The sequence below is a fragment of the Lemur catta genome, chromosome 9, assembly GCF_020740605.2.
Source record: "Lemur catta isolate mLemCat1 chromosome 9, mLemCat1.pri, whole genome shotgun sequence".
NCBI lineage: Eukaryota > Metazoa > Chordata > Mammalia > Primates > Lemuridae > Lemur > Lemur catta.
In genome coordinates this window covers 48,241,929-48,258,244 of record NC_059136.1, presented here as the reverse complement: position 1 = coordinate 48,258,244, position 16,316 = coordinate 48,241,929, and the positions used below count along the sequence as shown (strand labels likewise).

General features: G+C 33.8%; 1 protein-coding gene across 3 annotated transcripts in view; it reads right to left on the bottom strand.

Annotated features, from left to right (window-relative positions):
• The window catches only part of CSMD3 (CUB and Sushi multiple domains 3), a 1,082,068-nt gene that overhangs the window by 135,874 nt on the left and 929,878 nt on the right, over positions 1–16,316 (bottom strand). For all 3 annotated transcript variants that reach the window (XM_045561854.1, XM_045561855.1, XM_045561856.1), the window contains 2 exons: positions 15,811–16,014; positions 5,258–5,382 (listed from right to left, as the gene is read on the bottom strand). In XM_045561854.1, the coding sequence (XP_045417810.1) occupies positions 5,258–5,382; positions 15,811–16,014 (329 nt within the window). The remainder of the gene's footprint in view (positions 1–5,257; positions 5,383–15,810; positions 16,015–16,316) is intronic.

The following is a 16,316-nucleotide window of genomic DNA, read 5'->3' as shown; positions in this document are numbered from 1 at the left end:
AAAAGACATTTCAATGTCTACTACAGTAATATTTCAGTGTTTATGGCATAGAGAAGCAATGAAAAGCTCAACTGGGTTAGAGGTGGGAATAGTAGAAAGAGGGAACCATATGTCACATGTGTTGCTGTAAGGGAAGTTACTGAATTTTGTCTGATTCAAGTAAGGGAGGAAGTGAGTAGGAAAATCTAAGAATAATTTATCTTTTTTTTCTGAGTTATTGAGAGTAGAGGGGTAGCAAGAACAAAAATGTAGACATCAACAGGAAACCTGTTACCTGGAAGGAAGAAAAAAAATCTGTTTAATTTTGGATACATATTTATAGTAGGCTGAAAAATGTCTGCCAAAGATATTAGCTCCTAATCCCTGGACCCCGAAATAGTACCTTACATGGAAAAGGGTCTTTCAGGTGTGATTAATTTAAGGATCTTGAGATAGGGGAAAAGATGCAGAGGGAGATTTGATGCTGATAGAAGAGAAGGAAACATGACCACAAAGGTAGAAATTGGAGTGATATGGCCAGAAGCCAAGGAATGGCAGCAACCACGGGCGGTTGGAAAAAGCAAAGAAAGGATTCTCTAAAGCCTGAGGGATGGGGAGGAGAGAATCTGCCAGCATCTTGACTGCAGTGCAGTAAAGCTGATTTTGGACTTCTGGCCTCTGGTATTGTGAGAAAATAATTTAATGTTGTTTGTAGCTATAAAGTTCATGGTAATCTATTACAGCAGCCACAGATATCTCATATAATTTGCCACTAGGATTCTGAGTAAATTGTAAATGTAGTTTGGCATAATAAAAAGATAGAGGCTATAGAAGCTCAAAATGGTCAGAAGAATTAGCAGGTGATGCTATGAGATCTGTTAAGAGACTGAAGCAAATGATTGAGAACCCACCATGATAGAAAGCCAAATGGGACCCAAGTAAAGATTTAAAAAGAGGTAGCTTTTGATCCAGCATTCAGAAAAACTTTACATTAGATGAAGTTGTCCATCTTGGCAATAAGATAGCTTTATGAGGTAATGAATTTCCAATAATTAAAACTAGGCATCTAACATGCATCTGTTCAAATCCCATTTTATTTTGTTTGAAAGATTACACAAATTTATGATGATCATGCTATAAATTGACATAGTTAGTAACCAACATTTTTCCCCATGGTTCATTACATAAAGATTGCCCTTTTCTTGGCAGCTATCATTGTCAACTGTTGAATGTAGTACCTTTGGGATTCTCGCTTTAATAAATTCTCCTAAAATGGGCAAATGGATGAATACACTCCTCCCCACTAACTTTTCATGCTCAATCATTCTCAATAATTATATTATTGTAATATTTTCAGCATTCCAAATATTTCTTCTCTTCTTTCCACCAATGACTATTTCATCCCATACATGATTTATTCATGTAAGTCTTTACTCATACACATACTCAGCCCAACAGAGTAAAATAAATCAAACATTGCTTTAAACCTAGTGCACTAGGCCAGGTAGTTTTTAGGTAAACTCAGTGAAGTTTTTAATATAAGTCATATATTACATGTGTGTATATGTAAGTGTATATTATATGTGTGTATGTGTATGTAAGTTACTGTGATTTAGTGATATGCCTAAAATTAGCATCATATGAGAGGTTATTTTTTTAAAAGTGCTTGGTAATCCATTAGAATTAAAATTAAAAGTCCAATATACTTCACAGGGAATACGTTTCCTAAGTGCTCTACTACACTCAAATTTTGTTTTCTGAAGTGCAATCATTAGACAAAGTACTTCCTCAGTGAAAGATTTTATAGTATCATTGATATGCGTCCACTTCTGAAGAATGTTTGCCTTAGACAAGTGACATACAACATAGTTTTTCTACAAACATCTTGTTAATTCATCATGCCTGTTAACTCTCTAAAATAGCCAAAATTCTACTGCGTATGAAGGTATTCATTGATTCATTCTAAATACATTTACTGAGTATATATTGCCAGGCACTATGCTGCATATACTGCCAGAAACTGTGCTAGCTGCCAGAACAGACTTGGTACTGTCCCGATGAGCTTACAGATAATTAGGTAGTAACATTAAAATATGATGGGTGTTATGATAAAGAAATTACAGAGAGCTATGAGAACATATAACAAGCTTAACTTTGTCTCAAGTTCATAGAAGGCCTCCCAGAGAAAACGTATTTAAGTTGAGACAGAAATGATGAGTAAGAATAAGTCAAACAAAGGGAGATCATGGAAAGTGTTGCAGCAGGGAAACAACATGCATGAAGGTCCAGAGAATAGAGAAAGCCAGGCTTTTATGAAAAAACTAAAATAGTGTGAATAGGATAGCCAAGAAATGAAAACGGAGCACAAAGCCATAATTAATTGTGTCAAGGAGTTAAGGAGATTGGGGACAATTGTATTATAAGTAGGAAAGTGATACTAGATATTTATTTTCAAAAGGTTACTCTATTTGTCCTACGGGGAATAGGTTGGAGGAGAATGAGAACTCGGGACAGGGATTATAACAACTTGATCTTGGGTGGCAAAAGTATGGTTAGAGAGAAATAGACTTGTTTGGGAGATTTGTGAAAGACAGATGTGACATATTTCACTGTGGAGAGTAGGAGACGGAGAAAAATCAAGATTTCTGGCTTGTGCTACTTAATGGATGAGGGGTCATTTTGAGACAGAGAACACTGGGAAAGATCTACAATTTTGAGAAAAATTTACAGTCAGTTTTAGACAGGTTGAATTTGACATGCCACCAAGAAGTTTAGCTGAAAATATCCAGTGGGCAGTTGGATATATGATGTGCAGCTTAAGTGAGAGGTCTGGGTTAGTCATTTAGGTCTGGAAATCATTATTTATTCAGCTTTCCATTCAAAAAACTATTTTCTGTTTGTCTCTTATGATTCAGGTCCTGGGCATCATCAGCACATAATAGTAGCTGAAGTCCTGGAAGTAGACAAGGAGGTAGAATGAATGGTATAAGGTAAGATGAACAAAGGACACAGAATCTTATAAACACTGATATTTGAATGATGGGTTGAACTGGAAGAGGAAACGATGATGCAAGGGATGTAGAAGCAGGAACTACAGATGTTGAAAAGAAAACTAAACAAAGTCCAAGAAAATATTGGTGTCATAGGAGCTAAAGAGGGGAAAAAAGTGTTTTAAGAGTGAGGAGAGAATCAGCAGGATAGACAGCTGATAACAAAACAAGGAAGATGAGCAACATGATGGATTTAATCACATAGAGCATCATCAGTCTCCAGGTTTTTTGGCACCAGCAACTGGTTTCATGGAAGACAATTTTTTGTGGACCAGGGAGTGGGGGGATGGTTTCGGGATGATTCAAGCACATTACATTTATTGCACAGTCAAACCTCTCTGCTAATGATAATCTGTATTTGCAGCCACTCCCCAGTGCTGGCATCACCGCCTCAGCTCCACCTCAGATCATCTAGCATTAGATTCTCACAAGGGGCGCACGACCTAGATGCCTCACACGAACAGTTTACAGTAGGGTTTGCGCTCCTATGAGAGCAATGTCCCCTCTGATCTGACATGAGGTGGAGCTCAGGAGGTGATGCAAGCGATGGGAAGTGGCTGTAAATACAGTTGAAGCTTCACTTGCTCCCCCACTGCTTACCTCCTGCTGTGTGGCCCAGTTTCTAACAGGCCATAGACCAGCACTATTCTGTGGCCCCCCGGGATTGGGGACCACAGACAAGAGGTCTTCATTATGACAGGGGCTTGCTTAGAACATTGGTTGCTGAAGCCACATTGCAGTGGGTCAAAAATAAAGGATGAAATATGCCAGGGTTTCTATTATTTTAAGATGAGACAGAAATGAATAAGTTGTAATATAGAGATGCTCTAGGATAACCTTCAGAAGCTTATAACCAACCAGATGGTGTGGTTAAAGTTCTGTGAAGGTTCTAAAGCTACCGTCTCATTTCAGATCCTCTGTATACCCTGGAACATGGACAATCCTGCAGTCCTTGTTTTTGTATTACACTAAGATAGGATTGATTAGTTATATTGAAATTTTACAAATTGGCCATAAACTTATAGTACAGCTAACCAGAATGTAAACATATATCTACAGTCTACGGATGTCCTTAAAACTCTGAAAATGTACATGTTTCATATTTTCTTATTAGTTTACTAGTTTGTTTTATTCCTACACTTGTCAAGTAACTTTTAAAATTTTATGAATAATTATAAATTCAAGAAGCTCATTTTTTTTTTACTAAAAATTATGCTATCAAATTACAGTTTTAATGCATGATGTCTTGGCTACTTTTCCCACAACTGTTACATGTCTCAGGTTTCTAAAGGAAAACCTATAATTCCATTGGAGAAATAATCAAGTTATTTTTATGAAGATTAGACAATATAATATTTTATAATGTATAATTACCTTCCATAGAGTATATAATGACTCAGGAATAAAATGCCATCAATTCATCCAGAAACAATCTCTTTGTAAAACAGAGAAACTGGTCAAAGTGCTCCAAGAAAAAAATGGTCACAATTACAATGACATGATAGACACCACTGTTGATTGCCTATAAAAGACCAGCCCTCTTCCTTGCTAACAGAGACGTGGTTTAGTTCAATTAAACAAGAAATGTGTACATCAGAGGAGGCTGAGCTCCCTTACCTACTCCAAGCACTTAATATTGTTTTCTTGGAGCTAAATCAAAGTAAATCATGGGCTATTGCCCAGTGTATGGTTTAGGAATCGATATGATTGCAATTTTGACAAATAAGATAGGAGGAAAAATCTCCTGGCAGGTTTCTTGAATTTTTTTTAACCATTGAAAATGTACATAGATAGGAACCTTCCATTTTTGCTATCGGCCATTGCTATGTAAGGCTGTTATGCTTAGAGCTTTTGCAGTCACCTCAAGACCATAAAAAGAAAGTCCAAGGACTAAAGCCAATATACTGAGGATGACAGAACAGAGAGATGTAAGTAACTAGGGTCAGAAATAACGCAACTGAACTTCTGAAGTAAACGACTCTTGAATTGTTTTACTTTGAAATTCTATGTTATGCAGGGCAACAATTTTTTTTCATTGCTTATACCATCCTGAATTTGCTTTCTGTTACTTTCACAGGAAAAAATTAATAAATCTTTCTATTAATTTCCACCATGCATGTCAGTCAAAATCACTTGCTAAGCATTTAGAAATAATGTTCATTCTGTCATCTTCGATAAGATTAACTTCAAACATACAATGAAAAGAAGAAAAATTTAAATATTCTTACTTGAATGCCAGCTCCCTCTGGCACTGTGATCTTCCATACACAATTTAGATTGTTATCATAAGGCTCAGGGTATCCAGGAGACAAAATAGTCCCTTTGCGCTTAGTTAAAATTCCACCACAGGGCACTAAAAGTAAAACAGTTCAGGAGAGGGAGTTAATTCTAATGCAAAAGCTTAAAGGAAGAGAAAAGGTCAGAGATAACATTTTAGATAGATACTAGACTTGCAAATAAAATCAAATCATACTATTTTTTAAATTGATAAGAACAATGAAAATTAAGTTCTTCTATACCATGAAAACTTTAAAAAAGTAATTAGGCCACATTAATGGATGACCTTCCAATGGCATATCTAAAATCATACAATTAACTCTCTAATAGCATTAAATTTGTGTTATATTACTAAAAAGTGCACTGACTAAATTTGCTTTAAAAATGGCTCAATCTTAGATATAGAGGTTTTTGAAGTATTATTTGAAATTATTTGCTACTTTCCCTTTCATGTATCCTTTGAGAAATAATGGCATCATCTGAGAAATAATGAGGATGTTGATAACAATTAGAGGTTACAATAATAACATTTATATAAAGCCTACTGTAAGCTAGGCACTCTTCTAAACACTACGTATTTAATTCAGTTAAGCCTCCCAATAATTCAATGAGATATGAATAAGTATTCACCACATTCTACAGCCGAGAAAATGAAATAGAGTCATTAAGCAACTGTCTTGCTCAAGATCACATACTAAGAGATAATTTTGGGATTTGAATCCTGGCAGATTTGCAGCCAAAGTCTATGTTCTTTGGCAGAATGAAGATACTTGATGTGGTTCTAGTCTGGTTATTGCCATTACAACTACTGCAACAAAGAATAAGTATATAGACCTACTCTCAAGTCAATAAAGTCTTCTATCATTTTTAGATCTGAAAGTAAAATTCTCATACCACTAATACTATCAGCTCGATTCTACGCGTGACCTTACAACCCTTAAATACTGTGTGACTTTGGACATGTTCCTTAAATTCTCTGAAACACAGATACTTTATCTGTGAAACAGCAATGCTATTATTTCCAAAAGGTTTCTGTGAAAAATATATAGAGAGTATAATGCACAGAAAGAAGTTAGTATACTGTTTGGAACATTGCAAGGAATCAATAAATTATATTTCCTTTTGCTATAATTATTGCTATTTTAGGTACCAATGGTACTACGCTCCTTGGGCATTTGTCCTACTCTGGCTATAGTGGTGAAATATAAGGACATATCTTTTGTAATAATAATTAAAAAAGTGAATTACAGTTTAATGCCAGTTCCAAAGCCAAATGCAAAACCCAGGGTAATTACTCAAAAAGAGTCCTACAAACTTTTTAAAATAGTGTAATAAGGTATTTTTACAGAAAGTTATTTAGTTGTATTTTCTTATAAATCTGTATTTTGGGGTTATATACAAATTCAGTTTAAATTGATCAAAAAGAATTTTGCTCACTTAAAAAGAAAACCAAGAGTTTTGCACAATTTAAGAACAGCATGCAAATGATAGAGGAAGAAATGTAAAATAAATTTCACCTCCAAAATAGAAGGAAAATAGTGGTTGATGAAACACTGATCCAAATAAGAAAGAAAATACTTTATAGATGCTCTTCGTCTCCATCCTCCCTGACACTACACTACTTCACCCTCATTTCTTTTTTTTTTTTTCTATTACCACATTAATCGCATCAGTGGCCTCCCTGTGGCTGGTGTATTTTCCATGTGCTATATTGTCCAAATTACTGTCAATATGATCTGTCTAAATTATAATATGTCATGTTACTTCCTTCCTGAAACTCCTTCAAAATCTCCCCATTGCCTGCATTGTACAGATAAATTTAATTAATTCTATTAGCCTCAAACTTCAGCTCCAGGCTTATTCATAACTATAATTTCCCAGAACCTTGCCATTCCAATCACCCATTCTAACCCAGGCTACTAAACTAATATGCTTTTTTCATGCTGTCACTTGGTTTGTCCTTCTCCCAGCTGTCTAACACCTACCCATCTATGGACATGCAGTGTGGATGTTGTCTCTTTAAGTCTTCTTGACTCCTCTGTGTGTTAAGTGCTCCATAGTTTCCCAATTGGTATGCCAATGCATACCAATTCTCATCTCTTTGACCACGGTCTTCCTATCTAGATCACCATTACCTTTCCCCTCCACCAATGCAGTAGGCTTCTAATCAGTCTTATGCTTCTACTCCACCCTTCCTTATACTAATTACAGTGATTTTTTTAGAAACTGATTAAGGTCATATCTCTCCCTAGCTCAATGAATTCCCACACCACTTAGAAAATTCAAACTCACTGTGGGCTGCAAGTCTCCATATGACTTGGCCTCTGTTCTGCCTCTCTAAACTCATCTCCTATCACTCTTTGGTGTCATTTACTGCGTTTCAGACATCTGGAATTCTTGCTGTGGCTTGGATATGTCAAGAATGCTCTTCCTCTCAAAGTCCATACACTTATTAAGCACCAAGACTTTTATACAATCCTTCCTTTATTCATTTCATTCAGGTATAAAATAGCAGCATGCTCTAGACATCCTCTTCTAACCCCAGCCACTGCTTTACTTTAACTACCGCTACCCGAAAGAAGAGAATATATTTGTTGATATGTTCTTTCTCCTTCTACTAAAATGTAAAATGTAAGGGCAAGAATCTTATATTCTTATTCAAAGCTATGCTGCCAGTGCCTAGGATAGTGTCTGGTACTTAGTAAGAACTTAATAAATGCTTGTTGAATAAATTGTTGAAGGACTGGGTATATATCTGTATAAATCTTAGAGTTACAAGTTACCTCTTTATCATTCTTGCATCATTCCTGTCTTTCAATATTTTCCTAAACAAACCATATTTGTCAAATTATACCTCAGTCATTTTCCTTTTTTTTTTTTAATCAACAAAATACACTATAAAAAATTCCCAGACATGCAATATCACATACAGGATGTTTTACAAATTTTACTTCTCATATGTATTACTTAATCCAACATTTCCAACCTATTTTTAAAAGATATAGGATAAATTTCCCAGGGATTAGTATTACACAGCATAATATGTAAATTAAGAAAACAGGCCTTAAAATCAAGCAGCCTGGGTCCAAATCTAATTCTGCTTTTGTCTCAAAACCGTAGGAGTTTTACTATCTGTAAAAGAGAAATAATTTTATCCACCTTTTGGAGTTGATGTCAATATTAAATGAGATAATGCTTAATAGTGCTTCATACAAATGCTATTACTTGCTATTTATTGTTATACTTAATAGCATTTTGATGGATGAATAAATGAATCAATGAATGAGAGTTGAGATCCTGTATACATTTCTTCATCAATTTCCTTCCTACTCTAAGAAAAGATGAATATAGGCATGTGTTGCTATGGAGATGCTCTAAGTAAAAGTAATTCTTTCTGGGTCTCTAAAGGACTTGAAAAAACAGACCCAGATAAAAGTGATCAGATAAGCAGCTAATTAAAGACTTTTTGCCTAAGGGGAGTAGGTGGTGGCTTCAGGGGCTTTTCAAAAAAGACCTCCCACTAACAGAAGTACTTATGCCTAAGGCCATATATTGTCAAAGCTATTAGAGGCTGCAGGGGGTTATTTGAATCACAAAGTCTCAGAGGGAGGAGAGCCTCAGGGTTTATGAGAATGAAGATTTTAAGAAATCTGATGTAACAAGGTCAAATTTGGAAGACAGAAACTCAGTCTAAAGTACAAGTTTTATTTTTCAGTGTTACATTTGTTCCAAGCCCAATTTAAATTAAAATATCATTGCATTTTATTGTAATTTACCCAAGAATACCTTGGCACTACAGCTTTGTACAAGATTATTACATATTTTATACATGCTTATTAAAATTTGTGGACCCTCTAATTTAGTATTTGATCATCTTAACTATAAGCACAACTCACATATTATGTCTAATGGGGCTGCTTTCCAGTCCACAGTTCAGTTTCAGTGTGTCAGTATGTGCAAAATTACTGAATATTTTATTGTGCTGTACTATGACAGAAAAAAATGAAAGTGTTGATAGTAATAATAAGAACTATGACACTGAAACAATACAATTGAGATAGAAATCATTAGGATGCAGAAAGCAGTATTCTTTTGGTTTCAACTGGGTGCTTACTTGGCTTAAGCTGTTAACTGATCATTCATTGAACTGTGAAGGCAGAGAAAAACAATCATCATGTATAAAATCCTGTAAATAGATTGTCAAATATTACATCTAAACTGTAAAGTGAAAACAGAGAATTTGTTTCCTGAATAAAAATTCCCATATATATCTACTGCTTGTGTTTTACCTACGTAGATTTCCTACAGATCTCGGAAGAGTTTGAAACTTAGATTTGCAAAGGTGAAGTGAGCAAGAGCATCACCATGTGGTGGAATACTGAAATTGAAAATACATGGACCTTGTACTTGGGGAGTTGGCCAGAGTTGTTACACCCTCTGCAAATATTCAGGAAATGACCACAGTTATTTGCTAAAATCCATTCATTGAACAGATGTTTACTGAACACCTATTATGTGCCAGGTCCTCTTCTAATTGAGCATAAAAACAATATAGTGTCAGGGGAAAGGTGGCAGATTAAGATAGAGTAAGAAATTTTAAAACCTCAAAACTATATATAATACGGTGGATGGTAAAGCAAAAGCAGAATAACAGTATGGAGAGTGAATGGCAAATGGGTGGCAGAAAATTATTCTAGACAGGATGATCAAGAAAGGTAATTAAGGGTAGACTTAAATGAAGCAATGCAGTGAGACAAAAAGATATCTAAGGGATGCATGTTCCAATCAGAAGGAAGAGAAAGTTCAAAGGCCTTGAAAGAGATAATATTTTAGACAGGTAAATGTCGAAAATTAAAGAAAATTATGAGAAGGCTTTGATATCAACCTAAGATAGCTCTGTACTTGACTCATATATCAAGCTTTTTCTTTTCTCAAATATTTTAAGACATGGCCATTTTTATTCAAGACATTTTGAAGCTAAAAATACTTGTAGATAAAAATAGCAATGCAAACATATTTTCATATGTAAAGATTAGTAGTTGGACCAAATGGTAAAACCTAAACTGAGCTATCTTCTGAATGTCGTTTAGAATCATCACCTTTCTATTTCTTGCCTCACACAGACCCCATATGTCCATCTGTAATATAGTCAACTTTCTGGATTTACACCTGTTCTACATGGAACAATATTTTTAAAAGGGTATAAGGCAATGTGTTTTTCTCATGTAATCTTGTCATGTCATACAATTTTCTATCTCTGGATATGTACTTTGAAACTCTCTTAATCCATCCAGGCCGCTTTAACAAAATATCATAAACTGAATGGCCTATAAACAACAGAAATTTATTTCTCATACTTTTTTCGGAGGCTGGAAAGTCTAAGATCAAGGCACTAGCAGATTTGATATCACTGATGGCCTTTTTCCTGGTTCATAGAAAACCATCTTCTTCTTGTGTCTTCACATGGTAGAAAGGGTGAACGATCTTTCTGGGTCACTTTCGTAAGGACACTAGTCCCGTTCGTCATCTTTCAAAAGCCCCACTTTCTAGTACCATCAATTGTGGGTAAGGATTTCAACAGATAAATTTTGAGGGAACACAAACATTCAGACCATAGCACAAATTAATGTAAAATAAAAGGTAGTCTGTTCTGAAGGCTCTCCATGGATCCAGAGACAGGTTTCTCAAAAAGCCCAGTGAACTTCAGATAGCTGGGCCTTTGACACAGAGATTGTTCAAGCTCTTGAGTACCTTATCTTTTGTCCTCAAAGGAGGAAGTGAGTTCAGGCTGAATCTAAGCTGAGAACAGTAAACTAGCCTTCACTCCCAAAGTTGAATATTAGCCATAGACTAAGAGTCAGAAAGTTTTTATAGGCTTTAGTCCCTGGTGTGAGCCACTCTACTTGCTGAGATAATGCCCTAGTTGGACAGCATAACCTTCCTTTTATTTACATAGATTTTTATTTCTGATGGCAAACATTGTAATGAACCAAGTGAAAAAGCTTTGTAATAATCATGTAAAATAGGGGCTTTCTTCAGCTTCAGACAAAAACAATTTGTGGTTTAAAATATATAGTTTCTTGTTCTCTAATCTCCATCTCACAAATGTTCTCTTTACTTCTCTCACTTCCCTTTCCTTTTGATAAAATTTTCTTTCATTTTCTCTTCTTTCTTCCCCTTTTTTCCATGTCATCTCATTTCTCCATTCTTTATTTTTTCTAACCCTGTCTCATCTGTATATATTCATGAACATAGAAAATTTATTTCTTTGGATAATGTAATATTTGAATTTTGCAGCATCAGAAGAAAAGGTAGACTACAAATGTTGGTTAAATGTATATTTTAAGGTCAATTAAATGTAGCAATAAGAATTTTAATTGTAACTTTATTTTTCTGTTAAAAAATCTGGCAAATAATAAAAACAAACCATATCATGAATATGTCTTTTTTTGAGTCAACTCCTCTTCAACCATTTGACATTGAATGCATCAACTGAAGGAAAGACATTTCATGGTCCTCCCAAATAATGTATTTTATTTTATTTTTATTTATTTATTTATTTATTTTTTTTTTGAGACAGAGTCTCGCTTTGTTGCCCGGGCTAGAGTGAGTGCCGTGGCGTCAGCCTAGCTCACAGCAACCTCAAACTCCTGGGCTCAAGCGATCCTACTGTCTCAGCCTCCCGAGTAGTTGGGACTACAGGCATGCGTCACCATGCCCGGCTAATTTTTTCTATGTATATTTAGTTATCCATATAATTTCTTTCTATTTTTTTTAGTAGAGACGGGGTCTCGCTCTTGCTGAGGCTGGTCTCAAACTCCTGAGCTCAAATGATCCACCCGCCTCGGCCTCCCAAGTGCTAGGATTACAAGCGTGAGCCACCGCGCCCGGCCTCCAAATAATGTATTTTAATAAATAATTACTATTATTCTCAATAAAATCATCGTATTTCCCCAAAACCTTTCTTAAAAGTGCAAATAATTGTTATGCATCCAAGGAATTCTAAATGATTACAGTTGGAAAGAATGATAGAAGTCAATGCTTTCAGCCTTTTCCAAGATACAAAAATCTTTTGTGGAACACAAATTTTACATATAATAACATTAAAGTGTTATTAATATTAAAGCAAAATATCAACAAGTAGAAATCAATAATATCAAACACGATTGGCACTGTGTATTAAGTTCTGTATTCTGCATCCAATACTTTTAGAATTGTAGTCTGCTCTCTTGAATCTGTGGTTTGGCAACATCAAAAATAATTTGTTAGTACCTACTAGGTTCCAAGAAATATGTTAAGACTTTTAATCATTTAATAGCAACAACAAATCTATGAGGAAATTCTCTTATTTTCCTGTTTTATCTGTATGGGAATTGAGGATCAAAGAGATTATGTAAATTTTCCAAGATCTTAAAGTAACTAACTTCCATTCAGTCTTAAGGGCAAAGCCCACAATATTTACACAAGACTAAATTAACCCATGTGCTGAGAACTTAGTACAATTCCCAGCTGTGAGAACTTAACTCAATTTTACATATTTCTTTACAACTTTTCCCCATTAATGAGGACATTAACATGATAAATATACAAACAAATGGAAACTTTAAGGAGTAGTTCACAAATTTTCATTTCAGTTCTTGGCATGTGAAGGTTCTTTGAACACTCCAACTAGAGGAATAGATTTTTTAAATGATATTTAAAGATTAATGAGCTAGCTTACTAATTTCCATGTCATCATATCACTGTTTTTACAGTAGATAATTATCTTGAAAAATTTCATAATACTTATGAAACTAAAGACAAGTACTTATTTAGGTACTTTCTATTTTATAGCATTGATATTTTCTATTAATACCTACATAAACAAACTAGTTACACAAAAATTATGTAACTAATTACTGGGGAAAGTGGGGCAGAAATAATGATTGATTCTTGATATTTATAGAAAAACATTTAAGAATCTATTGTGAGTCTAAAGAGATTTATTATGATTATGTGTTGGCCTTAAATTATTAACCTGATTTAAAACACTGTAATTTCCAATTTATGCATATTGCATGACTAACATTGGCATAGACATGTAGAAATATTTCTTTTATCTCATGATTCCTTTAGTTTAGAATAATTTATTTATGAGAGAATGAAGTCAAATATATATTGTGGTTCAGAAAGGAGAACATGATCTGTTTTGTCTTTATGAGAGTATGATTACCCAAGGGGAAGATCTGTTTGTCCCATTAACCTTAGCTTTACACTAGGCACAAAACAGGAGGAACATCAAGTATAATTGATTTATCTCTTATACTTGTTAATTGTCAAAAATGTATTTTAATAGGGTCAGCAATTCTACATGATAAATTTCATGTGGAAATATAACTGGGAAAAAATAGCTTATAAGTCAGAACATAAAGAAAAGCAGTATTTTTATCAATTAGTTTGGGGTTTGAAGATAGAAAAACTTAGTTTTAAATTCTGTCTTCACCTTTACTATGCTACGCCACTTTAGAAAGAACTATTTCACCTCTCTAACACTCTATGCATCTGTAAATTCCAAGAGTAACTTCTCCGTAGGTTTGCTTAAGGATTAAATTAAATATGTATTTAAGTTACTTAGCATGGCATGGGGCTGTCTTGGACTCTTTAGGCTGCTATAGCAAAATATCATAGACTGGGTAATTCATAAACAACAGAAATGTATTTCTTTATGGTTCTACATGTCGGAAAGTCTAAGATCAAGGTGCCAGCAGATTTGGTGTCTGGCAAGGGCTTACTCAATGCTTCATAGACTGAGCCTTTTAGCTGTGCCCTCACACAGTAGAAGGCTGAAACAAGCTTCTTTGGGTCTCTTTTATAAGAGCAATAATCTCATTCATGAAGGTGGAGCCCTCAAGATCTACTATCTCCCAAAGGCCTCACCCTAATACCACCACACGGGAGATTAAGTTTCAGTGTAAGAATTTTGGGGAACACAGACATTCAGATGATAGCACTGTCACAGAGTGGCATTAAGTAAATGATAAACATATCAGAAATTAAGGTTATTTAGCTAAAATATAAGAACATTGAAGAGTCATTTACAGCTTTCCAGTGTTTCTAATTACTTTTTTGTAGGTGGTCTTTCAACAAATAATAGAATAATAAAAGAATAGTTCATATTCCATTTATTGTAGTGGGCAGAATTAAAATATTTGTTGTAAGAAAATATTCCCTGGGAATTATACTAGTACATCTGTTCGGGGGGAGTGGTGGTATCAAGTTTCTAGAGAAATCAGGAGACCATCCTTTTTATATATAACAGCCCCAGTTAATACCATTACCACAGCACAATTATTAATAATGTCCAGATTTAAATGGTAAAAAATATATTCTACCTAGTTAGAGCAGATATGTCCTATACAAATTACATGTCCTAAGAATGTATATCAATAGATTTTATCTTTACTCCCTCCTTACTAGAAATGAATTTTGCACCTTTTCCATCATTTCACAATATCAAAATATATTTTATTCTAATGATCTATGAACCAGCATTATGTGAACAAATGTGTTTTTAAAAGTTAAAAATAAAAACTATTGGCACATGATTTATTTTAAGGTATTGTAAAATGCATTATTAAGAAGTAATTTTATATATGTATTACTTTGTATGTCATATGCATGCATATAAGCATTCATTTCTTCTTTATGGAGAGTGGAAAACTGAGATTATTCAAATAAAAAAATTATTTATCTTTTATTTTCAAAAATATTATTTTCCAAATCACAGACCAATAAAACTTTAATGAGAAAGAACTCAACACATTAGAAATATTTCTTAACCTGAGGTTAAGTCTTAACACTCTTTGAATTTAATACTATGTAATTTTAAAAAGTATTAATTTCCAGATATGGTCTTGGGACAAAGAAGAGGGTAACTTCCAAACTTTATATATTTTCTATGTGTATGGAACTCCACAAGAACCAAGAATCATTGTAATTATCCTGAAATACTATGAAATTCCAAACTACAAAGGACCCATGACTTTAGATAGTAGATATTCTATTTACCAATGTAAACTAGATACAGTATTGCAAAAATACACATTGAAACAATGAGATTTTTAGCTAATCCTATGCATTCTAGTCATTCAGAGTGTTACCATCTATGTTTGTAAAAGACTGACAAAAATCTATTTTATATTTTTATACATGAATATAACTAAGATTAAAGAAAAAATTTTTTTTACTAATGCACATTTTCTAATTCATTTGATGACAACTATATAAATTAATAAATGAGGAAACTATTCAGCTAATCCAACACAAATTTCTTTCATTGATTTCATCACCAAGACAATTACAACAAATCTCTACTTAATTTTCATAATTAAATACAGCATACCTAATAAATTATTAAAAAATTGGTGCATAATTAGATGTGAAATTTAGAAATTAAAAGATGTAATATAACTAATTTTTACATAAAATATGTATAATCACAGAGCATACAAATTTATATACTCACCAATACAGGTAGGTAAGGAATCATTCCACTGGGCCAAAGAATTGGGCACTGTATCACACCTAATTGCTATGGATCCATGGAGAATATATCCTGGATTACATTCAAAGAGAACCAATGAACCAACTGCAAATTCATTGCCAATTCTTCTTCCAAATCTTGGTTCAGGCACAGAACTGCATTGTGTAGAACTTGTTCTAGGAACAGCTGTATAGAAATAATTATTTATTTTAATTTCATATTTGGTAGACAAATACAGATTTCAAAATGTAAATATTTAAACATATTACAAAGCAGTCTTCACTTTTTGTTAGAACTTGAATTAACAATTTGAATATATTCCTAAAAGTTTTAAATTTTGTACAGAATAAAATACAATTTAAAATGAATATTGCTATCAAGACTTATTACTAGAAACTTTTTACTTTTGATCATTTAAACAACACTAACTATGCTTTTCTATCTATATTTTGTTTTACCAAATTCATGTTAATTTAGCAAAGTAGTTT